A 26159-nucleotide genomic window follows, 5' to 3' on the forward strand; every position below is an offset into this window, starting at 1 on the left:
TGGTATAAAATGTTTGGGAACCACTGCTTTATGTGTATTATACTAAAATATGTGTGCATTAAAGACCCATGTGTTATATTTTCCACATTACTTTGTATTTTTACTCTAAATGTTTAAACAATACTGCTAATTCAGCTTTACATTTAGCATTTTCTTTTTCATCTGGACTTCATTTGCCCACTTTATTTGTATTGTTGTAAATTAATTATCGTGGTCGAACTGTCGGTCACACAAAACAAACGCAAAGAAAATGTCACCTTAGATTGTGGCAATTTGCACTGGACATGAGCACTTGTTGTTTTTTGTTGTGCAGTCTAATCATTAACTTATTCTTTAAACTGAAAACACAATTAATTATTAAGTCATGACAATAGTTGTCCACAACTTACCTTTAGCTTTTGGATTTTGTTTGAGTTCTTCACCACCGCCCACAATTAGCTGGAATCGTTTGCAGCTGTGAGCAGCTCCTCTGCTTCCTTTGTGCAATGCATTGTGGGAAACGCAGGTTTTGTAGGAACACTGATGTGTTTTAAAGTGAAAAATGCTGCTCTGTACGAAGCTCCATCTTCACCACCGTGATAAATATTTTATTTGCTGACAACATACACCAAATATAGATGTGTGTCTTTTTAGACATTATATCTTATACCTCAGCGACTGACCATGTATATGTAATAAAACCATGTTGAAAAGTGCAGATATACATTTAAAAAAGTTGATGTATAACCTCAGTGATATAACTTGAGAATAATCTAAATATAGTAATGTATGACAAAATGTGAAGGCTTGTTGTATAAAATAAAATAAATAAAAAAACAAACATGAATATAGAATAATTTTAAGTTTAACACCAAAGCAGTTTTCAGAGAATTCAAAACTCAGCAGAGGAGTTACGTAAGAAATACTTGTATTTTCATCCGACACTTCAGGGCAAGTTACAGTCAAAGACAACTTCAGATCCAAATCTGGTTCAAGTTAGCAGAGTTATTATGTGCCTTTTGTTAAAGCCAGGTAGGTTTTTGACCAAAAACAGTAAGACAACACTAGACACAAATAAACAAATAACATTAAACATCAAAGTGACTACAATAGCTCTTTTAAATCTTTTTTTTAGCCTCTTATTGTCATAGCTCAGAGGAGTTTAGAGGAGACGGAAATGGCACTGTACATAATTACTCAAATATCAAATGATTGACATCAAAAACAGTCATATTTTATGGGTGTGCAAAGGAGGAATTCTCAATTACTTCAATTACTTTTGTTTTTCCCCCTAATACCATTCTTATTTAAGTCACTAGGTGGCAGCCTGAGGCAGCCAAACTCCTGTGTTGCAAACATCTGCACATGCATGTGCAATAAAAGAATCTAATTCAAAAACAAGCACTAATAAAAATGAGATGACAACACCACCAATGACAACGCTCTCATGCAGGTTTTGTTGGCCAGGTTTGGCTCCTTCGGTGTAGGGTCCACAGTGTATCGTCGACCTCTTCTGTTTCTTTCCTCGTCCGCTTATCACACAAAGCTTGTTTCAGCTTCCACAGTCTCAAATCCCCCTCTCCCCCTCTCCCCCTCTCTCGCTCTCTCTCAGCAGTAGTTGTGTTTCTGGGCTTGTGACAAAGCCAGAGTTTCTCTGGGCTCCTGACTGACTTGTAAGGTTTCAGCTCTAAGCTCACGGAGGAAGTAGTCCATTGTTGAGTGTTGTTGCTCACTGAGGCACTACAGTGGGTCTATGGCAGGTAGGGTCCAACTGTGTGACCGCGTCAGTCTTTCACTAGCCTGTAGATATGATGCTGTGCGCCATGCTCACTAGTGGACACTTCAAAGACGTAGGCGACGCACAGCAGGGTCTCCAGTGTGTCCCTGTTTGTCACTACCTGTGGACAAACACAAGACAGCATTCAGTCACGCAAAAAAAAAGCAAAGAAACACACACCCTGTGTTTTCAAGGGACAAAGCACCACTTAGATACATCCTTCAAGAAACAGCTTCAAGCACAGACCGATAGCATTTAAACATTAGAATACACCACATGAAAAATAGGCACCTTTTTTTAAAAAGGCACCATTAAAAACAAAAAACTGTGTAGTTTATTGTATTACACTGTTTTTTTGTTTTTATGTTTTTGTCTGGGACTACAGATGGAAATTAGGATTGTGCAAAATCCGGCATATATAAAGCAATTCATTATATGTTCATTAATATGCACTGTTCCATTCAAATAAACACTAACTAACTAACTAACTAACAGCAAACCATGTTCATGTATTCACTACTTCTATTATGAAATAAAGAGAAGTTAACTTAATGTAACGTGTGAATACATGATTGTGGGGTTGCTAGTTTTAAAATCTGCTTTTGTTGAGTTAACTGTATTATAGAGACTATCATCATATCACATTCATCTATGATGATTATAGCTTAGCATGATTATAATGAATCATTAAAAGTGTATTGAAATGGATTATTAAAAACATGACAGTCAAGCCGCAATGGTGTTTTGTTCATTAAATTCGTCTTCAGAGTGATCCTTACTTTTTCATGATCATTCTTCCTCTGAAACGATCAATAATTCTACACAAATGTCAAACATTCTCATTCACTGCATTAACATAACATGCATGTGCATAACCGCACCATATCAACAAATGTACATGTAAGCTCTTTCTGTATGTGCAGGACTAGTTTGTACCTGGTTTGACAAGTCCATGAATTCACTGTGTTTGTTGCACGGCACTGAATACAATACTTGAATACATATTGATCCATTGTGCTCAGCCTTGCAGTGTGGAATCTGTGTGCGAGCATGTGTTGTCAACATGTGTGTGGCTGCGCGTGTTCATTGTTAATAAGAAAATAAATCAGGCCATTGAGAAACCCTAATGACATGTTGCCATGTCGTCGTCAGTGTGGGCTCAATATGGTCATTGTCCCTCTGCCAGTAGGAATGCAGCCGCCAGTGGAAGGGGCACCAGTGTCTTTGAACCCTGATGTCACTGTTACTATGGTGACACACTCCACTCTTTCTATTTTTCCTGTTTGTGTTTGCTCTCTGAGGAGCACCGGGCTCATTCAGAAAAGTCCATTTTGTACAGCGAGAAATATTGTGGAACTCAACGGTTTCCTTTCTTGTGTATCATACAACATACCTGAGGAAACCAAGAATAAAAGGACCTGCCCACACACTGAACTATGGCCCTGTGCACTTTACTACATGTGTGTGAGTGGCATAAATGGCTCTACATGAATGACGAAGGACAGCGTGTGTTTGAGTGAACAGTGTACTTAGTTTCCATCATAGCGTGATTCACGTGTGTTTCCCTCCATAGCTGTTACTGTCCTGTCTAAACCTATAACTTGATGCAACTGTTATATATCTGCTCCTAGTCTCTTTCTTCTGTCTCTACCTCACCTCCGTCTTTCACTTTCTTTCCCTTATTTTATCCTCTCACCCCAACCAGTCAAGGCAGATGGCCGCACATTATAGAATCTGGTTCTGTCAGAGATTTCTTCCTTTTAAAAAGGAGTTTGTTTTGTTGTTTGTTTTTTATCTCCACTGATGCCTCATATTTGCTCATTGTATAAACTGTTTGCGTTTTTCTTCTCTCTATAACATTTTAAAGGTGTCTGCCTTACTATGCTCAGTGCCTTTAGATAAAATAGGTTGTGATTTGGCGCTGTACACATAAAATTGAATTTGTGTGTTTCGTCGTTGCTTCTTTATTCAGTCAAGGAATGTTGTGGTTTTCCTCATCAGTCTGAATCACCGTACCTCTTCTCATCCGTCTTCTTCAGTCACAGGATGTCTACACGTCATCTTCTATTTGCTACTTTCACTTTTACTACTTTTCCAGCTCCCTCAAGCATTAAGAAGTGTGCGTCACATTTCATCATCTTTGCAAATGTTCTGTTTTCCTTCAGTTTTTTTTTCATGCACAAATAGAAAATCTAAATAAAAATAGGCTAATAGGCAGATGCACCAAATGAATCAAATAATTCTTCTTTGATCCACATCACATCTCGTACAATCTATTTAATTGTTTTTTTTTTCTTATAACAGATGACCTGAATATCTTATTCAACACTAAAATCCAAACTGGACAGTACTGTAGTGGTTTTTGCATGTACCTGTAGAATAGTGAAGTTCTCCAGTACACTGTTCATCATGTACTTCTCTGGCAGGTGTTTAAGCTTGTGAATGAAGTTGATCATGTATTCACATAGTGGCGAACGATGGATCCGAAACACATAGCGACCATTCTCGAAACGTGCATACTCCGTCTGAAAAAAACACAAAAAAACATAGTGTGAGACCACACAGTCAAACATCTGAGGACTTAAGAACTCGAAACTGATTATTAAGTGATGAATTCCTTTGAAAAAGAAAAAAAAAACAAAAAAACATCAACAAATCAAACAAGGATATATCTTCGACTGAACAAATGGCTACACAGGGGATAAGCAGCAATATGTGTAATATAATATACCTAATGCCGCATATGGCATGCCAGATATGACAATAAACATATTTCTTGTGACAACCATAATCAAATGATGAAGCCATTAAATATCATCATGTGGCCTACTGAGGCAGATGGCTGTACCTAGGGATGTGTGTATGTGTTTTTATTGTACAATCCATCAGCAGTGGGTGGGGGCAGGGCCACTATTGTGTCTAGTTAACGGGAAGCATAATACTTAGTCATGCGGGGGGGGGGAGGGGTGGGATTAGTGAATCATGTCATTTCTGATCACAGATCCGTGATAAATGACTGGAATCCATCTCCACTAGACGCACTTATTCACTCCTCTAGGTGACGATGCTGGTTTTTGACGTGGTCATGACCTTTTAATGTTGATGTAATTGTAAATGTAATGCACATCTTGAATTGTAGCCAGATATCGTTTATACGGTGCTGCTATAATGGTAGGAGCTCTTCTCTGTCCAAAGGTTGTTTGTCCAAAAGTAATGAACTCATTTAGAAGACAATAACATCACAGAAATGATTACATCAGTCACTGAAGAGACAATTTTTGTGTTACAGAATGAGCAGCCTTACACTGATCTTACCTCCACTTTCTCCACCACCTGCTTGCCAAAGGAGCAGACTTTGGTGGACGAGGTGATAATCATGTTCTCAGAACTCTCATACTGGCTGGAAACGCCGTAGAAGAAGCTGCTGTCGTCCTGCAGGTTTACGCTAAGATCCGCCTAGAGAGAATAGAAATGTAACATACACTGTGTTAGTCTGGGCCAAGGTCATTGATAAGCATGTAGGAGGATTTGCTGCTCTTCTCATAAGACATAACCTCCTGGAATTCAAGGTGTGTGCTACTGCGTCACACTGAGCAGCCAAAATTTCAAGGATACACAGATCCAGCTCCATAATCTATAACAAAGTATCAGGTCCCATTTTTCCGCTCACAGAGTTCCGGGAATGTGTGTGTGAGCCTGACAAAGACGTATCGCCAAGAGTGTTACAGCTCAGCAAAGCTTGAGAGTGACGCTCTGTAAAGTCAAGAAGCATCTCGCGGCCAGAACCCCCCGTTGACTCAGGGAAACGTTGGCAAATCCTTAGCCTCAGGATTTCCAAGATGCAGCCTGAGTGAGTGTTTTGATAAAGGACAAATAATTCACATGGATCATTAAAACATTTAAGTTAAGAAACGCACCAAACAGAATGCCTTGTTTCCAAGTTAAATGTTGTCATCATTGTCAGGTGGATGCTGATTCGTCACTGAATCACTGATCTTCCCTTAAGTTTGAACTGAGGTGAGTATAATCTGATTTAGGATCAGACTGAAGTGCTGTCTCCTCTGTCAGACAGCTGGCCTGTTTTACCTTTTCCCCTGTCAGGCTCTTGTCTCCTAATGGGCCATTGAGACACAGCTCAGCCAGCTTTCATCTCTTCATCACCCGTTCATCTTCATCCCTGGCTCATGTAATTTCTCTATTTGTCTTCATCCCTGGGGCCCAGTGACCCTCCCCGAACTGCCATTCCCTGCTTCCCTAACAGCCTGCGAGGGAATTCATCCAATTACAATCATCAGTGAGCAATTGGCTGATTAGATCACGGTGGGCAGGCTGGCTGTGTAACAATTTAGCAGAGGCAGCTTAAATCGGATTCGCTCTACACTTCAAAGGCGTGAGGCGATCTGTTAGGACAGGCCCACTGGCGCTGAGGGGGTGAGGAGGGAAGTGGGGGATGAGGGACAGGGCAGCCAGCGGCTGATGGGGGGGGGTTTGCTGGAAATTCAATCTAGAATACCATAGCTTTGGAAGCGGGCCAGCCGCCTGTCACCGTCACCATGCCAACCTGCGCCTCAGCACGCCCCCAAGTCATGACCTGCCACGTGGCTGCACAAGCGCGGCTACGTCCAATTGGCTCGTCCTGTCTTTTACAATGGCGTAAACAAGGTTAGCGCGTTTACAGATGTGTTAAGAATTTCATTTTGCTTATTTTCATGGCTAAGAGCATTTTCGCCGTAGTCTCCAGCGCGGCTGTTGAAATGTCCTGCTGTTTCGCAGCATTTCTGCGTTTTGTCATCACGCCTTGAGAACTGGAGGACCCCCCTTAGGGGGACGGTAAGATGTACAAACTGAGAGGGGACAGTGTTATGAGCTTGTTTTTTCCTCAAATGCAAAGCTGCATATGTCACAACTGTTGATTCCACCAGGCTCTGACATGAATCAAGAGAGTAATGCTTCACTGATGAATGACTTGTTGATTACGTACCACCCACCATTTCTTCTGCCATCCCGATCTCTTGTTCACACTGTCTGCGTCCCTATTTCTATCGCTCGCTTTTATTGCTGTCTCACTTTCTTTTCTTTATGATATATGGCAGGACAAGTCATCCCCACCTTCCTCACCCCTGAATCAAATGCCATGGCTCGACCAGCTGCTCTATCCAAGGACTGGAGAAGATTACTTGGAGTGTGGTGTCACTCACCAATGTCTTTTATCTTTCCACAATAAATAATGTGGCAGTCAAACACGTGTGAAGGGTAATGCCATACATAAAAAAAAAAAAACTATCCAGTGGCATGTGATTGCAAGACAGTACTGTGACATTAACATTCACAGCCTTCTGCTCTACAAACCTCAACAAACCTTTCAGTATATGGTAAATAACTTTTCATCAAGTGGATCACAAAATAATGGCAATCATGTGCCACAGTGGCAGACGTTGGAGATGGCTTGAAACCATTACTTCATGTCAGATATGAATACCAATATCACAACCCTATCAGATATCACGTCGACACCGACTTTCCGTAATGCGCCGACAGCATAGCAGACACGTGCACTTACCTCCTGGTCACATGACAGTGGTGCTGCACATTATTGCCTATGTTTATTTATGACGTATTTATGTGATATTTAGTTGTAGCGCTTGTATCTGACTGTTTGTTTTCTTCATCTTATATCTGATCCAGTGACTTTGGCTCAGGCCAGATAGACGTGCCAGTTTACTGCACATTATTTACGGAACGTACTTCATACGTGGAGTGAGCGGTAAAGGACCTGGGTTGGTCTGTGACTGTTGTGGTGCATGACGCAAATACCAAAGGTCTTGTGCCGAGGTAAAGCAAGATGGCCAGATCAGAGAAATAAACAACATAGATGTGTTCCATTACACCCTCATACTCTCTCTTTATCTGTCACTCTCCCCCCCTCTCTCTTTAGATCTCTTTTCTGGCCTCGACTTCAATTACATTATCCCCCCCGATTCCATCTGTCTGCATCTTAAGTAGACTTTCATTCTCTCATCTCGCTCATTGTTTTATGGGAAGTTGGTGGTGAATTGTGTGTGTCAGTGTGTGTGTGTGTGTGTAAAACAGCAGCCTTGGGGAGAGTGGCAGGCCTGATCTTTCATTTGTGGGAATTTGAGCCTGGACACCTGTCTCTGCACTATTAGACTCCAACTCTTACACCCCCTCCCTTCAATAAACGTATTTATAGATAAGGCCCCCCAGAACACACACACACACACACGGAGACACACGCGCGCACATACCCTCTTTGCCGGCATATAAATCACCACTCAAGACATGGAAGCAATGATTTTCTATTCATTCTGGGCCTAAATCTCACTCAAGTTTCCCAGACTCTGAAGCTTAAACCATCTCAACACCATGAACACTGTTAGGCCATTAACAGCCAACAGGTGCTACAAAACATTAACAAGACTATTTACTATACTCTCACTTCACCTTCATGACTTGGGGAGGATTATTATTGGCTCTGGGTATGAAACACATAAGCAGGCTGAACGTTTAGTTTTTGAAGAACAGGATAGAAGCTGATTTAATGGACTTTTCTAAAAGAAAACAAAAAGGACTTTTACCCAAAACTTGACAAGAAAGAAGGCGTTGTGTTGCCCTTTTTCGAACAGCTCCTTCAAGCCGCCTTTCTTCTCTGGAAACTTGTCGTAGATCTGCCTGATGTCGACTGACTCCAGATAAGGGTCACTGTATGTGGGGTTGGACTGGCCAATATGCACAAACAGGTGCTTGTTGAACTGGAGAGACAAAAGTGAATATCATGAGATGAGTGGTGCCAAAAATGTCATATGTCCAGTTTGCTTAACTGCCACTAATGCCAAGTGCAGTTTGCACTCAAGGACATCTGTCACACTGTGCCCCGCTGTTCAACAGCACCATATTTACTGTAATATCCCATCACCTGTCTTGAGGGTTCCACTCTTTTCCCCCTTCTGACACCACTCGTAATCATGCGACGTCCTGTCATGTGGCTATATCGAGTAGTTAGAGTTTAGCATGTGATTTTGAGTTGCTGTAAGACCCTGCTTTAAAAATCCACATAAGCTTTAAGACTATGGAGCCAAATAAAAACTAGAAATGTCTATTTTATGCTGCTGGTTCATTTCAATTTGTACAATGGGACTTGATCAAGTTTTCAAACTTTGAATGTTGACTCTCTGAATCTGAGCTCAATGTAACTACAGCAGGGTCTTCATCTGTTTAATATTAATCACTCCTGTACACAAGTCTGTGCCTAAATATTTTACCCCGACAGCATGTCCAGCAGCAAGGCTGAAAGACAACATATGTAACTTCATTTCATTGTCTTTTAACTATTGAAAGAAACCAACCTATGTATAAAAAATCGAGTCAGTCATTTAATACAAATTATTTCTCAATCCGAGTTTTAATACCACAAGTAGACACAAAAACAAGGAACAAAACACTGCAAATGAATAGGACAAACTTCTTTAAGTATGGATAAGTTATTCCCAGAGTTGTCCACTCACAGTCTCTGGGTCCTGAGGCTGCTCCAGGAAGGCAGAGAACTCCAGCATTCGTAGCTTAGAGCTAGCAATACTTCTGCCCTGCCAAGGAGGGGCACCGGGGGACATGGACAGCCCTGCTGTGCTTTCATAACCTGTGAGCAAAAAGGGCAGCCAGTGTGTAAATGTGTGGCTTCAACGTGACACTGTAAAACAATTGAAAATACAACGATATCGCAGCTATTTCTCCGAGATTTGTGGGAGCTCTTCATCATGAGCTGGGTTGTCTCATCACTTTTCATGGTATGACAGCCTTCTGTCAACACAGCTGGGGGGAGAGCACCCACCTGTTATGGGGGCCAGTCCGGACGCTTGCATGGTGTAACTCTGCTGGGAGAAGGGCTTAATGCTGGAGAGAGGGGACAGACGAGAGGGAGAGGCATGTTATGCACTGTCTCGCCCTCATGACCCCACCTCACACACTAATTGGACTGCCTGACCTCTAAAGATGCAGTGAGCAGAGAGGTATGCTGAATGTCAGACAGCTGAAGACTTTTCTTTATAATTACACTGATATGTTTGATTTGCTCTGAGATTAATTTCCAGACTGGAAATGATCTAATGGTTATTAAGATGGTTGAATAAAAAGTGACTGGAGGAAGCTGCAGCACGTCAGAAAAGAAAGAATGTCAACTCACTCTTCATGACCTCCTGGTTGTCCCGGAAGTGCCCCGTGCCAAAACTGGGGGGGAAAAAGTGCAATTATATTACTAATTCTCACTCCTTACGAGTGCTATTATTTTTGCTGTGAGCATTTCAAAATAAAAGTACAAAGTATAAAAGTGTAACTTAAAACCACAAAATCAGGCTTAAAGGTTGCACAAAGCATACAATTGTGTTTTACTGTATTTTGACACATAAAGAATAAATTCTTTCAAATGTTTTTTATTGTGTTTCAGGCATGCAGAAGTGATACATGATGCACAAGGCATTGGAAATAAAGCCTCATTTCAAATAATACAAATAATACAAAATCCAAAAGGCATAGGAAAAGTGTATGCAAGTGGTCACCACACTAACTTAAATAATAAAAACAATACTATCTCCTAAAAACAAGAAAGAAAATATGTAGAATATATTGCACGCTATAACCATCTAATAGAATTTGGAAGTGGGTCATATTCATTCATCCATCCATGGATCACGGGACACTGGAAGCAATCCCAGCGGACATAGGGTGAAAGGTGGGGTACACCAAAGTCAGCAGTCCATTGCAGGGCCAACATACAGAGACGAACAACCATTCACTCTCACATTCACACCTGTGGGCAATTTAGTGTGTCCAATTAACGTCTGCATGTTTTTGGACAGTGGGAGGAAACTGGAGTACCGAGAGAAAACCCACACCCACACACACATATGGGAAGAACATTAAAAACTCTACGGAGAAAGGACCTTGTTCTGACTGTGTCATGAACCTGGGTGTTTTTGCTGCATGGTAACAGCGGGGGGGGGGGGGGGGGGGGTCGTATCACAAGTGAAAAAAAATAATTGCACCATCATCATCATCATCTGCTGCAGACTGAATACAACGAAAGTCCTATGATTTAACTTACCAACACCCATGGAAACAAAAGTCATGCATCAGTATAGAGGGTGATGGAAAATGTATGTGATATTGAATCCACTGACTTTAGGATGAACTGAAATGTTTTTCGTTTGTTTGGTTTTTGTTAATAAATGTGGCTCTGAATATTATGGTGGACAGGATACGCATACTGTTAGGGACTCACCCCACCAGTAGTGGGATAAGCTGGCCTAGACAGGCCCTGAAGAGCCATCTTGCTCTGGAAAGCTGTGGGTGAGATGATCTGAGCTGAGGACATGGTGGCCATACTCTGCAGGGCCTTGTCTTTTGCAGCCTGGTCCTGCAGAGAGGGACAGAGAGCAAGAGTGAGACAAACAGACCATTACGCAAATGGGGAGCACTCATTGGATTCCATTTAAGTCCGCTCTCTAATTCAACAGCAACACAAGCAGAGCCCTAAAAGGGAAATGAAGGGATGAGGCCAGCTTGCATCACCCTGAATCCTTGCCAGACAGCGAGCTGGAGAGAAGGTGATATTACAGTCAAGGGCCTTTGGGTCAAGAGTTAAGTTTATTGCTTTGGCAGGGGCAAGCTGGTGATGACAACTAGCTTCTGTTGGAGGTCATATTGGAAGACGGGGCATGCAACAGGGTGATATGTTAATATGCTAATCATGATGGTATCAAAAGTGCAAAACACTAATGCCACTGAAAAGAGTTGAAAACAGATGAGAGCAAGAAAACGTTCGCTCGTGTGCTGCACTGTAAAGGGATACCCCTCTTGTTTTTGAATCCACTCCTTCAGCAGGTTCCAAACCACAGAGGACTACAAGCACTTGCCGCCTGGCTCTAATGGGCAAGGCCACACGGTGCATTCTTCTTCCCAGAACTGGCTAACACAAGGGCATAGCTGAAATATAGGGGTGTGCATGTGGCAGGGATCTCAGTTACACCAAAGATGTATTTAAAAAGGTCCGTGACAGGGGCAAACCCCATGACCAATGGCGAGCTCTGCCAGTTGAACCCTCATGGCTACTGTCCAAGGTAAGGGGGGGAGAGTCCTGTTGTCTGCTGTGGCTGAAGGTATGTGGGCGAGAAATGTAAACTGAGAAAGTACTGGGGAGACAGGGATGTGTAAGCTCTCAGAATACCACACAGGAAAACTTTTATTGCAGTACTTAATGTAATACCTAAGAGGAATAATGCAGGGATTAATTTGTTTCCTGACAATTGTGCTCAGTTCATCTTGTTTCATGATTGTGCCCAGTAAGCCTCAGGCTCCTGGAGAAATGTTCACATTTTATCATTATGTGTGAGCATGCCATTTAAGACCAGCATCAATTAGAGAGAGTGCAATTAAAATAGCCGATGGTTTGTGCCATTGAGTAAATGGAATGTGAATGCATGGCAGTGCAGCGGCCATGGATGTTGAGAAACCTTTGACAAAACACGAAGCCTAATAATGGAGGGTAATAATGTTTTATCCTTTTTTCCATCTACTACTGCTCCACTCGATTAAAGTCATGATAATAACCTCAGCTGAATGGAGGCGCAGGGTTTGATTATGATCTAAATCCCTGTATGACTCAATCTCAGAGAAAAATTAAACATGCTCACGGCACTTTTTCAGTTTCTCAGGTAACATGTGCACCGAAACCTGCATTACAATATCTGTGGGGGAAGATGAATGAATAGAAAATGGAAGGTAACTCACGTAGCGTACCTTCAGCTTCACCTGGATCTCTCGGGCCTTCCGTCGGGCTAAAACCTGGATGTGACTAGAAACCTAAAAGACGTACAGAGAAGAGATAACACAGCAGAGTAAATTATTGCATGTACTGACATGTTGCCTACTTCAGTGGGTGCCGTGATGAGGTTAACCTGACTCATTGGGATACATTCCAGCATCCAGTGACTGTGCACAGGTTGAGTGAGATATCTCAAATGTATGCACATACATTTTAAAAAGAGAAAAACAAAAGAAGCTGTGATTTTTGTTGTTGTATAAATGAACTACAATAACAAAGACATTTTATGTTCAGTAGACAGAAATCTTAGGGAAAAGAATCTGGAAGTTAAATTAAGTCAACAATTTAGTACAGATTTAAGAAAAAAGACTTGGTACATTTTATGGTGTGAGAATAAGTATGTTAACATAAATTATATGAATTGTATAGGAAAAATAAAAAGCACTAACACTAACTAATTATTGCATTTTTGAAAGATAGGTTTTGAGGTAAAATATTACCCAACATTACCCCATCCATATTTTCCACTTGATAATGTAGATTAAATTTGTCTTTTCACAAAAAAAGAAGCTGTACTGTACCACATGAGTCATTTAATACTCTGCTGTTGGACCAGCAGGTGTCCCTCTATTTCTCCAATCTGTCCCCCCACCATCCAGCTCAGATCTGTGCCTGTGACCCCTTTCTCTTTTAATTCCCACTCTGACTCAGATCAGATCACTTAGCAGGGAGCCTTTTTCTACACATCCATCATTGCCCGTACACCAGACCATCTCAGATACCGTAGTGGGGATAGAATTCCAAATCCCCTGCGCCTCCTACCTCAGTCTCCCATTCAGATCACCATATTCCCCAGCTTCTTTCACCTTCTAACAAGCCCCAGACCCATGAAGAAATAACACCGACATTTGATCCTATAGCATCTGTGCATTGGGCTCTAGCCCTAAATCAATCATCATCCCCTGTCCTCGGAGTAGAGGGTAGAGAGAACTCGGGTGACAACATAGGGTGCAGTGGCATCACTCAGCAGGACATGACTTTATGGAGGAGTTCAAAAATAGGGGCTGAGTCAGACAACACTTGGAGAGAACTCACCTGCTTCCTGGTTCTCGTCTTCCCCGTACGAAGTTTGATATACCGTGCAATCAACTCATTTCGTCCTGTAAGAGTGCAGAAAACAGCATTTTAGTCTGGTAAAAAGGTTCAATCAACTGACATTTTCTTGAGCTTTGAGCCACAATATCTCCTCCTTCAAGACATAAACCCTGACTTCATTTCTCCTTCAGATTTTACTGATGGGCCCAAAAATATTCATAGGTCACATACTGCTAAAAATGAAACAGAGCCTATTTTGGGCAGAATTAAAGGGGGTAAGACCAATTTTCATCATTATTATTCACTCACATGTTACATATTTATATTGATAAATGAACATTTCTGAAACCCAGTGTAGTATTTTATTTGTGTTTAGTCATGGTGTGAAACTATGATGAACTAGATTTAGGGGGAGTTGAAAAGAAGCTTTTTCTTCATGTAGAGGAATTAAAATGTTTGCATGCCCGGCCGATCCAGCCAACGCGAGACAGAGGAGTGAGGAAATGAATATGCTCTGGATGTATATCTGTGCACATATTAATATAAATAGTTGTCTGTTAAGGTCACTGGTGTCACTGTATAATTAGCTTAATTAGCTGCATAAACTATGTCTGTCTGTGTGTGTGTGTGTGTGTGCACATATACCAAGGAAAGAAAGGAAGCAAAGCAGTAGTGAAGGGAGTTGAGTGTGTCATCGCTGAAAACTGCAAGTATCAGTATATCACTAAGCATATACTTCTGGGACAGCTTACATCAGGTTTAGGCTGACACTTTACACTGAGCGTGTATCTTTGCAGTGTGTGAATGTGTGTCCGTATGCTGCCACTACTGACAGACAGGTCACATTGGCAGAGCAGGTGGAGGCTGCGGCCATCCGATCCACAGACCGGACTCAGGACAGACACGACACAGGCCAGTGACCAAAGGGGGCCGGTCTGGTGAGGCTGCCAGGCAGCTGGTGTGTATGTCAATGTTTATGGAATATGCCTTTACGCCCACAGTAAATCTTGGGCTTGTTCCCTCACGACCACGGTCTCCAGTTACAGTGGAGGGCATCGGTCATGGGGCGTCTTTCACCCCATCCCCAAAAACTAAACCTCAGGTTTAAGGGCTAAAATGGATAACACAAATAAGCATGAGCACAAATATACAGTATTTAAAAGTGTTTCTGGTGGAGTGTGATTGTAGATTTAAGAAAACAAACTATGTTGTTACACACATAAAATATATGGAATACACTTGGGCAGACTGAAATGATTATGCAATATATTGATTAAATAATTAATATATGTTATTTGAGCCAATGTTAATCACAAACAAAATACCAAAAACTGGTCAAATCTGTAATTATCCATCTTTGAACTTTGCAAATATTGTATTTAAATAATTGTTATTATGCTCTGGGAACTTCTTTTGGATATGAAATGAAATAAATATGAATAGAATATGAAATATTTTTTAATATGATGTACAAAAGCTTGGAAAGAACTCATTAATTAATTCAAAGGTACAGTAGGTAACATTGCGAAAGGGTTAAGTGGCAGAAATTGAATATAAAACATATTTTGTAAAAGTGTATAATCACTTTATAATATACAAATTGTTTAGTTTTTCAATCAACCCTATACTGGTTGCTATAAGCGAGGACTGTGCCGCCATGTTGTGCCACTGTGTTTCTACAGCAGCCCTAACATACAAATTAGCCAGAGCGAGCCATTTGCTTTTTGAAGTGGAATCTTACTATGCAAACAAAGAAGATTGACATCCTTTCTGGTATGCAAAAGCTGTCATAGTTGCCCGACATGCTTAGGAAAAGGAAAATTAACTAAGGGGTCATGTTGAACATTGAAAAATAAATGAATCATTAATGGCAGCTATATATTTGTGATCAGGAAGTTTACATAGAGGTACCATGAAAGGGGAGGACAGATATCAAGATCAGTTACAGGATAAGCACACACACACACACAGTCATACAAGAGTTTGCTCGACTTTGCACCACCTCTTAAACACGGTCATTTTTCCCTTGGCACCACGTCTCTATGTGAATTAACACACAGATTAGTCACAACACACAACTGCTACGAACTCGTCAGATTTTCCCTCACATACTGACACTCCGGTCAGACCTCACAATGCTACACAAACCAGCCGATCAAGTGACCCCAAATGGTGAGAAGCGGAAACCTGAACCGCCAGCAGACATTTTGTCAGCCAATAAAAGTGATCAGATTTTGTGCGGAATGCAAAACACTGCTTCTTCATTGGTGCTCATGTGAATGTCCCGGTCCTGCTCAGTTTACAAAGATATTGGATGCTGGTTTGAAACCATTTGCGTTTGGTCGCCAATTTCTCACAGGAAGTTTTTAAGATCTTTAGTCGTGGGTATGCAATCTGAAAACCATTCAGCCAGAGGACTGTCTCTGTAAAGGGCAGGCAATGACCTTTTAAGGCATTTTCAGACCTTCAACTTTTCTAGTGAAGGTTTTTTTAAAGAAATAAGCATAATCATTTCCACTGTACTCACCAGAGTAACTGATGAGATCTGGAATTACGGCAACTCCATAACATTAGGTTAGACAGGACAAGATGCACATGATGTAAACAGACCAAAGATTTTTTAAACCGTTCCTATTTTGAATTATGTATGAAATTAAATACAACTAAAAAATAAACTCTCTTTGCACTAAAAAGTGTAGTTTTGCCTTTGCAACTAGCCATAAAGGCTGCCATCTAGATTAGCATGGGTGCATAGGTCTATATTGAAACTCACTTATCAACAGCTCACACTAAACAACAGAGTGACATTATCATTCACTTATATAGTAAATAAGAGAATTAATGAGTGTTGGCTTGGAAAAAAAGAGGAGGAATAAAGTAGTGTATATTTGTCCTTTAAAGCTCCAGAACCACTCCAGAACACAGACACACACACCCATACTTACAGCTTAGCTGTAGTGCTGCCTTTGCAATGAAGCTAAACTCCTCTCCGCTGTTTGTTCCAGTTTTTACACACAGAAACAAGACATAAACTTACTCACACTCACATACACACACACACACGTTAGCTCCAGTTCATTCCATCACTTAATTTCTTTCAGGGATGTAACTCCTCAACCACTTACTGTTTATCAGGAGCCACACTCGCCAGGCCGATTGTTTGAGCCCCCGAATACATGCTTCTTTAATTCCTCGGGGATTAAGAAAGTGTTCCACATTTCTTCCCATTCAGACTCAGAAATTAGCAGAGCTTTGTCAAAATCCTTACAGTGTACTTGACCTCAAATGAACATTAACTTGTCTGTATGGCGTTCCTCACATTACAGCAGGAAGTTCTTCCAGTTCCCAGCAACTCATCTCCTAGAAACTTCACTAAGTGTACAGTAGCATGTCTTCACATAAAACCTTCTTGTGAATGTAGAGAAGCAGATCCTGTTTTCATTGTGGCAACCAGACACTATGCAAGACTCTCTTGCGTCAAACTTGTTGTCAAAACCCCAAGCACACATAAATACATATATTTATGGGGAATAATGGTTTAAACGGATTCTGCCACCAACAGTGCAAACGACACACATTTTTATTGATGGTATCCACATTGAAAATTAGCCAAGTCATGTATTGCAAGCATTAAACAGCTTCTTTAATGGGCTGTCAAATAAGGTTTGCTTCATGTTCTTGCATCGGATATCAGAGGCCCTACCACTCCTAGAGTGAGGGTTTGGGGACGGGCCCATTAAAAATACCCTCCAACACACCCATCAGATCAGAGGGGGAGCTCAGTCACACACCGATGATATCATGATATCCAATGGGAGTAGCACAGACAGAGAGCTTGTGCCAGCCAAGGATGTCGGAAAGTCACATAGGAACATTATACCATCACCCACTGTGTCCACAGTTTGATGTTGTTTATCACATTGCCTGCAGTCAGACTTGTCAGGGGGGGAAATCTGATTCTGGAAAAAATGCTAAAGGGCATGAAAAGTGAATGACTGCAGCAGAAGCAAAGTTGACGTCAGGGGATCTTGCTGGGTTTTGCAACTTAGGAAACATTATTTGTGGGTTTATAGGGAATATTTCTGTGGCTGACACATTTTGGTTAAGTTTCCATACTATATACTTTTAATATTTAGTGTTTTCACAGTGACAGGGTCAGAACCATGAATAACTGGTAGAATAAAATGGTCTTAAATGGACATTTCTGCACTAAATGATTGATATGAGGTAGCGAGAAGACAAAACTACACCTACACCATTCACGTCAGTCTCAAACATTCTTCTGAACTTGACATTATTGTATAAAGGTATTCGACCACAGCAGAGATGATAACTTGTCAACCTCTGGGCTGTATATGGTGCATATGGAGACAGTTTGATATGACTTCTAGGACAATGCAGAAACAAAACAAAAACTCATGACAGTGTGGGATCACTGCTGGGTTTGAACCAAGGGGAAATGTGTTGCATTTGCAAGACCAAAGAGGAAATTATGTGCGTCTCAGTCTGCACTCTGCAGGAAAACATGGTTCTCCACCCCTGGACTAGAGCATACTGCTGTAATTTGAATATAATTGTGTTGTGATGCCATAGATTGCTGTGGCACTGAAGACTGAGTTATATGAGTTATATCACTGATAAGTGATGGCGGAAACACTTTCATGGGCTGGAAGTTGGTCAGTGATGAGAAAATAATTTTTTTTTCTTCCAAATAGTCACAAACATAACTCTGTATATTTACGTCCAGGACAATCAAAATCATCAGAACTCCTTTAGCCAAATATATTACTAAAACTGTTTTGGGTCATATCTCTCTCTCTCCCTGGCCTGTTGATAAAGGTCATGGTAAGGTGGACAGGGTTAGTGATGTGGTCTGCAGGTTCTTCTTAAGGTCAACCTCTGGTCCTGGTTAGTCATAAATCTGCATTTCCCCCTCTCTCTCTTTTCTCAGCTTCTCTCTCTCTCTCTCAGCTCAGTGCATTCCTGACATTCCACTGCCCAAGTCTTACATCTGCTACCCAAACAGTATCCCATTAATCCACGTCCTGTTTATGAGTACAACAGCAGCTCTGAGTGCAAAAGCTCTATTTAATCCAATTAAGAATGAACCCTAAACCCGACATTATAATGTACACTATAGTGAGCATTAAATTGCAACAGTAATTAACACCTCAGATGACAGAGCCATGCCTGCAGAAAAACATGTTCTTTTTAAGTATGCTGCTATGTTTAGGTCCGTGGTAGGAACATTTTTGTTGCTCTTGTAATATATGAGTCATTATATTGTTGGCCAGTGTGTCCATGCACATTTGTGCACATACAGTATGTCCATCTGCCAAGCACTCAGAAGACACATCTGCCAGCCAAATGTTTTACTGCAGGAGCACATTTGCCCCACTGTGTCTGCTGGGGTAAACAAAGGTCACATTTAGGCTGCAGTCTGCAGGAATGTCTTGGCTGAGTATTATTTCCCCTCTTATAGAGCCTGGATGCAGCCTGCTGAGCTCTCAAAAGACCTCTATTAAGTCTCCATAACAGCAACAAGCCACAGACTTCATTAGTGAAAGGGGGTGTGTGTGTTCCTCTAAACAGTTTTTAACACTTCAAATGTTAAAACTTGTTTTAGTATGATAGTGAAGGTCTTCACGTGCTTTCATTAATTTGCATGTAAAGCGAATGAATTTTCTCCTCTTCACACATTACATATTAAGAAAATGGGGAGAGACTATGTTGAATTACAATGGTTTAGAAAGGAATTATGGATTAAAGACTGAAAAGAGTATGTCTCCAATGTTCTATTTAGGATTTTTAAGGCATGTCTAAAAATATGACTCAATGGTGCACCATAGCTAGCAAAACACCAAAAGCTGTGACAATAATACAAAAAAACATGCAGCAAAGCTCTGCCACTTTATTTAACGATAAATGACGAGGAAATGAAATAAAGAAGAAGAACAAAAAGAAGAGCAGACTTCTGCTGTGAGGCTGCAGGTACCACTGATAGAGAAAGAAGGAGAGAGAGCAGGACTGTAGCTAAACCAGTGCATTGATAGTGTACATGTTATTAAATGTTATTAAAGTGCTGAGAATGTCCATTCTCTACATGTCTGTGAAACAAGTGGTTTAATGCAGATGCATTTATGTGTATATTCTGTATAAACACCAATGAACAGCAATGTCCACTTGCTTAGGTCCATACTAATGTGTGTAAATGTGCATGTGTGTGTTTGTCTCCTCCAGTACACACCTCCAGTGTTTAGAAGTAGTGAATGTTGCTGAACATTACATGAATTGAAACCTAATTTTTAAACACTTAGCGCCTATTTTAATCATTCAAATTTGGCAAGATGGTTAGCAACACATTTCCCACATTTTTATCCCTTGTCACACACACTTGAGTTACTGACATAACTTAAAATAAACATTTTTAAGTAGACAACTGCCACACTGTCACAAAAGTAAACCACAAAGCCAAGCCTCTGAGGCTTCTCAACTGGTCAACAGGTCAAGGTGACTGGTGAATCTCTCACTTTACTGCCACAGTTTGAACCTGGGTGAGGACTCAATGTTGTTTTCCACTGACCCTGTACATCACATTCTTAATGAGGATCACTTAAAACAAAAACATATTTGCATAGCCTGACAAAAAACGACAATGGGTTGACATGTTGCACAAGCAGAGCTCAGTGGGAGCATGCTTCATTGTGTTTGGGGTCTTTGTTGTGTCAGAAAAACAAGCCACTAGTGAGGGAGGCACTGTTGATGTGATCCATTTCACTAGCACAAGCAATCGGCACTTTTTTTTTCTTCAATACCACAGGAAGTGAGATCCATCAAAATGTGATAAAAGTACTCCTCTAACAGATGTGAGGAAATCGAGGGGGACGAAACCAAACAGCTGCATAAAACATGCACTGCAAGAATTAATGCTGGCTACATAAAAATGATTCAAAAGATATCATAAAATAAAACAATTACAATTGCATAAGTGGCACATAAATTCATATGGCAGTTATATAGCAGCAAATAAACACGGAAGATAATCAGATTTGCAGTGCCACATTCTTCAAGTGAGAGCTGTCAGCATGTAGGTTTCAACTGCAGTACAAGTTTGGGACTGTTTTTCCATTATTGCAGCATGAGGCCTTTGGTCAGACCACAGGGCACATCTCTCACTGAGAGCCACACAAGGCAGGAAATGTTTTCCTTGGCAGATGCATGTCAAATTACTGCTGGACCACATAACCACCACAATATCAATGACACCGTCCCTAATAAGCGAGCTAATAGGTCTGTTGAGTAATGAGTGAGTGGGCCAGCGCTATGGACAGCATTATGGGAAGAAATGTTGTGAATGTAAATGGAATATGGGCTGAAAACATTCCACTAATTTTAGGAATTTACAATAGTGAAGGTGATCTGAACACATTCCTTTTTGTTTTGCTGCTCAGAGACTCAATATCATAATGTTTGGCAAGGAATGGCATTTATTCCTCAAAGGGGAATTCAACCTAAAATTCAGAGCATGTCGAGACTTTTCTTATCCGTGTATCCATATTTAGCCAGAGACAAAATAACATTTATATGGCTTTTGAATCATCACTTTACCATTTCATGTATGCCTTACAAGCTATTCTCAGTTGATATTTGATTTGGGTACCTGGTTTAACACCTACCCACAAACCATCAGCACTTTAACAACACTAAAGAGCTTCAAAGTGGATTTGCAGTGATTGTGATTGCTTGAATGACTTGAGTCGTTGGCCACTTGTGAACCCGGCAATAGTGTTAAAAGGGGGCGACTGTGGGGCTGCAGAGGTACGGGAAGAGCTGGCTGCGCTGTTTGGGGGGGAGGGGTAATGGGGGCAATGTGGGCCATGCATGGGTTGAGTCTTGCCTCATTTCTCAAGTTGTAAATCTGGATTTGCAGCATGGCTGTCAGGCTGAACTCAGAGAGCAGCTGGAGGTGAACTGAAAGTCAAACAGTCTGTCTGACTGACAGACTGGCAGAGGATAGAAGAGGTTATTCGTAAAGGCCAAAGTCAGACAGGGAGTCTAAGACAATGAGATGTGAGCTGTTAAATCACCGAAATAGCAGGGAGCATGGGAGGTAAGCACAAACACACAACCTCTACCTTTCCACTATGAAGTACACAGTGCCAGTACACACACACACACACACACACACACACACACAGGGGACAGGTGTGAAAGGGAACCCAGAGGCCATGCAAGACACCACTGCCCGCCTCAGTGTTTATTTGTCCAACCCCCACCTCCCCTCCAGGCGTTCAAAGGGTAAACGTCTATTCTGGTTTAGGGTTACAGCCGAGCTGCCTTGAACCCTCAGGCTCCCAAGCACACATGCCATTCCTGGCGGGCCAACGCACTCCCTGGCATGCATCACCTGCCCCTGACCCCCACCGAGAGGAAGGGGCACCTCAGTGCCTCCCTTGCCAAAAAGAGCCACCACCTTAGTTGATCCAGCCCACCCCCACCCCCTAAATCCCTGTGATATAGAATGATGCACCTGCCCCTCTCCCCCCTGCCCTCCTCCAACTATTATTACAGGCTTTATAAGGGTTTAAGTGTTGATCAGAGGATGGCCATGACCTCAATAGGTAGCTAAGCTCGCCTATGCAATCCTAACAGTTAAAGGAGCTGTCTGGCACAGTGACAAAGCAAGGTGATGACAGAGGCAGTCTGGTAACACCACTACCTCTGTCCACCCTGTTTTCCTCCAACCAGATCTACTGTCAAACAGTAAAGCAGTGAGATGCTCAGTGGCTGAGTTATCTGTTCCCAAACATTTACACCATTTAACCACAACCAGTGAAATTTGAGAATTGCTCCTTCAAAACTAATTCCAGTTGACTGATTTGTAAGTAATTTTGGTAAGGAGCCCTCCACTATTAAAGCCAGACATACAGTAGGGCAGAGGTTTCTCCAAAGTATACAATTTGTCCACAATTCATCTCTCATCAGTTCTATGACATTATGGGTCTCGGCAGGTTGGAGTTGCTGCTGCTTTGACGTATTTAAGTGAAGACATTTTTCTGTGAAAAGTCACAGTTTTATTTGCTGCATATTATGCGTGTAGAGGAATGAGCGGTTTGAGTGTGTGTGCAATCACACTGTACATTATGGGACCAAATGGAGCTGACAGCTGTGCAGGAAGCAGGGGAGATGTGAAACATGAACACGAGGAGCGGTGATGAATGGATTGTGTGTGTGAGTGTGTGTGTGGGTGGGTGGGTGGAGGAGGTATGTGAAACTAATTAAGTGACCATATGAAGTTTAGTTTATAATGGGAAGTGTGCAGATGAGGATATTTATCTGTTTACTCCCACAGCACTGCAGATGTGGGTAACAGTCCAGAAACATCTCCTGTCATAATTTTCTCACTGGCATTGGCACGCACACACACACACACACACACACAAATCTTAAAGATATAATACGAAACATTTCTGCATTCTATGCATATCTAAAAACTAAGGCTATACATTTTGTTGAAGGCCACATAGACCGGAAGCTCCAATTAACGCTGCATTTGTGTGTGTATCTGCGTCATTACCTCGTTTATGAAACCCTAAAGTTTCAGAACAAACAGTTCAGCCACTGCTGAGAAAATAGTGTTGTATTGTTTTCCTGGGCTCTGCGAAGCGGATCGGCACTTCCTTAATTTGATGTCGTCATCAGAAATCCGCACCACTCCTCTCACCACCGTAGCGCCTCCCGGTGCGGGCACTAGCCCGGGCACATCCGGCTGCGTACATTCAACCGCAGAAGAAGAAGAACTACTACTCGTTGTAGCTGCTGAGATGCAGAGCATCCACCGTGCCAGAGGGGGAGCTGTGTATCTGAGAGCTGGCCTATCTATTACGTCACTTCCAGGTACCTGGCCAATCACAGGACAGTTGTAAAGCTCTCGTTGGCTGGCCAATCACAACACAGTCCACATTCTGGGGGTGTGGTTTTGGTCTGAAACAGCGCGGCTGACGAGAGCGTCAGTGAGGAGATATTTTGATCGGCTCGTTTGCAGCGATTAGGAGGTTTTTAATCATGAAAACAAGTTAATATATGTAAGTAGACCTCAATAACTAACATATATGTGTGATACAAGCATTCTATGTCACCTTTAAGTAGTGTACTTATATTAGCCAATCATTTCCCAGCACTTGTTAAATCCAAAGAAATCTGTATTCGTATTCATAGATTTAAGTATAAAACTATTCAGAACTACTAGTTAGCCAGTGTGTTATCTTTTGTTTTCTGATTTTATTGTGTGCATTTGTCACTAACGCATCACTTCATTGCCATTTGCTGCCCGTTCTGCAACCAAAGCTCTCCCATAAAGCACAAACACACAGCGGAATCAAACAAGATGACGTGCCATGACCCCACACTGCTTCCCAACGTCATCAAACTATGTCTTATTGTTTTAACTGGCAGTATGAACTATACTTTTTTCAGCATGTGAGCTGTTCCCCAGGCCTTGTGTTTATCAACTCATTCAAAAAGAAAACGTTAGTGAGATGACAACAGCGATGGGCGTACCGTACATCTTGCCCTCATCGGAGAGGATGATCTTCCTGCGGCCACAAGGGGGGTAGATGGCCAGTGCTTCCTGGAAGCTCTGCTCAATGTCAGGGGCCCACACGCCCTCCGCATCATTTTCCAGGGGTTTGTCGAGTCCGTCTCCCAGCTCCTCACTCCCGCCCCTGGGGGAGGGAGCCGTCGCCCACTCTGCAGACGTGGTGGGAGGACAGAAAAGGGGCCACAGAACAAGTGGTGGATGATTAGGGCTTGGTTGTGGGTGTGGAGGGAGAGGGAAGAGGCTGCAAGGAGTGGATCAGTCTCTACGAAATCCACAGGTGATCAGTCTGGATGTGGCAGCACAGTCCTATAGGAATAGGAAAAAAGAATGGTTTAATTATTGTGGTGCTGTCATCAAATTGTTTTGTGTGAAAAACAGTTATATTCGCACAAATTAAATTAGAAAATTAGAAAAATAATATACACCAGGGAAAACTTGCAAATTCTCAGATAAAAGAAGGTGGAATCCAAAAAAAAATGTAAGACAAGTAATAAACTCCTTTATCGCAGCTAATCATGAATGAGGGATTCTTCAGACAAACACTTCCTAATTTTCAGGGATGTAGAGTAACATTTTCTCAGGTTGACTGTGTTTAACATGATCTCAAAAGCTCAAGGGTGCAACATAAGCAGATACATAAAAGCTACTGAAAAAAGCTACTCTCAAAGTGGTTTGAAAAACAAACTCTACTGTGACCAGCTGACGACACAGGCAGAGTTGGTTAGTGACCTAACTGTTGCATTAGTCATACAAATCTTCTGGCGGATTACGTGATCCCATCAGCCCCGCAGCTGCTAATCCTGACTTGGAGAAAGCACCTCAGATCATTATTTAGGTTAGTGCCACAATGAAAACAAACAACAAAGTGGCACCTGGCACTGACACGATAGCGAGATGAAGAGGCTGTGCATAGATGGAGGGCTCAAAGTCAACAAATGAGGAGACACATTAAAGTGGGATCACTGTCCTCAGACACACTTAGCCACGCATGCCAAGGAGGATCATACCAGGATATTAAGGCCGGGGGGCTTTTTAGGTTGCCCATGTTTCCATCAGCATTATAACTGACTGTATTATTAAACTTATCCTCTGCTGGTCCTGTAATCAATGTGTCAGTGCTTTTGATGGGGGGTGGATAGGTGGGGGATGGCGGGACTGATACCAAATTAACCAGCTGATTTATTAAGAGGATTAACTTTTTATTGCTGTGGCTCATTGTGACAGAAAAATGGCAAAACAGCAATGAGATCCACGTGTGAATGACATTGTAAGTGTGACTTGCAAAATGTCAGGCAACAACATTCGTATCCTGTTTTCTCTCCACACTCACTTGTTTAGGATTGTGCTTATACCTCTGGGGGGAGAGCATGAGGCAGACATTAGCTCCGCCTCTTCCTCTCAGCGGATGTGCAGGCACCACAGTCAGGACAAGGTAAAAAGAGAAAACTCTCAAACCCGTGAGTCACTACAAACCGAGCGTTTTGTTTGTCATTGATGGTTTTCCTGCCCCTGTGAAACTAAGAGACCTACATGTCCTTTTATGGCAGCAAATAAAAAAGCAGTGGTCATTGTGTCAGAGTGTGTAATGTGTGCGGCAGGCCCATTGTGGTCTGTGAGGTTCCACAAGGCTACAGTTGAAAAGTGATTTTATGAGTGAGTCAGAGTGTGGTATATAGTAAGACTCTCCAGTGTCCCCACTCTCTGCACTCTGAATCCTCTGAACCCCCTGATGCTCCATAATGCTTCCTGCAGAGTGTCCGGCCAGCCGACTGTTCACCCATCTCTCCCTCCCCTTTGTCTCTCACTTACACACACACACACACACACACACACACACACACACACAACACAGATGTGTACATAAAAACACACAC

The 26159-nt window shown here is 41.9% G+C and overlaps 1 protein-coding gene across 5 annotated transcripts; it reads right to left on the reverse strand.

Annotated features, from left to right (window-relative positions):
- Positions 1 to 559: 559 nt before the first annotated feature.
- LOC131469833 (transcriptional enhancer factor TEF-3-like) lies at positions 560 to 24340 on the reverse strand. Of its 5 annotated transcripts, none has more exons than XM_058645209.1 (11): positions 24251 to 24340; positions 13686 to 13750; positions 12557 to 12628; positions 11049 to 11183; positions 9954 to 9997; positions 9603 to 9664; positions 9280 to 9410; positions 8353 to 8526; positions 5072 to 5212; positions 4129 to 4281; positions 560 to 1877 (listed from the first exon to the last, which is right to left on the reverse strand). In XM_058645209.1, exons 4-11 carry the CDS (start codon positions 11148 to 11150, stop codon positions 1764 to 1766), a joined length of 921 nt encoding a protein of 306 aa, XP_058501192.1. In that variant the 5' UTR covers positions 11151 to 11183; positions 12557 to 12628; positions 13686 to 13750; positions 24251 to 24340; the 3' UTR covers positions 560 to 1763. The 5 variants fall into 5 exon arrangements, with proteins under 5 accessions (XP_058501192.1, XP_058501189.1, XP_058501188.1 ...); XM_058645206.1 differs by lacking the exon at positions 24251 to 24340 and adding an exon at positions 16811 to 17022 and having other exon boundaries at positions 12566 to 12628; XM_058645205.1 differs by lacking the exon at positions 24251 to 24340 and adding an exon at positions 16811 to 17020.
- Positions 24341 to 26159: the final 1819 nt, after the last annotated feature.

This window comes from Solea solea, chromosome 12 (assembly GCF_958295425.1).
Source record: "Solea solea chromosome 12, fSolSol10.1, whole genome shotgun sequence".
NCBI classification, from domain to species: Eukaryota; Metazoa; Chordata; class Actinopteri; order Pleuronectiformes; family Soleidae; genus Solea; species Solea solea.

Coding starts and splice junctions, on each gene's coding strand:
- LOC131469833 (XM_058645205.1), bottom strand. CDS start 16,913: ATGGGAAGAAATGTGGAACACTTTCTTAATCCCCGAGGAATTAAAGAA. Junction 9,665..9,953: donor CAACCAGGAGGTCATGAAGA/GTGAGTTGACAT, acceptor CCCTCTCTCCAG/CATTAAGCCCTTCTCCCAGC. Junction 1,878..4,128: donor AGAACTTCACTATTCTACAG/GTACATGCAAAA, acceptor GTTTGTCCACAG/GTAGTGACAAACAGGGACAC.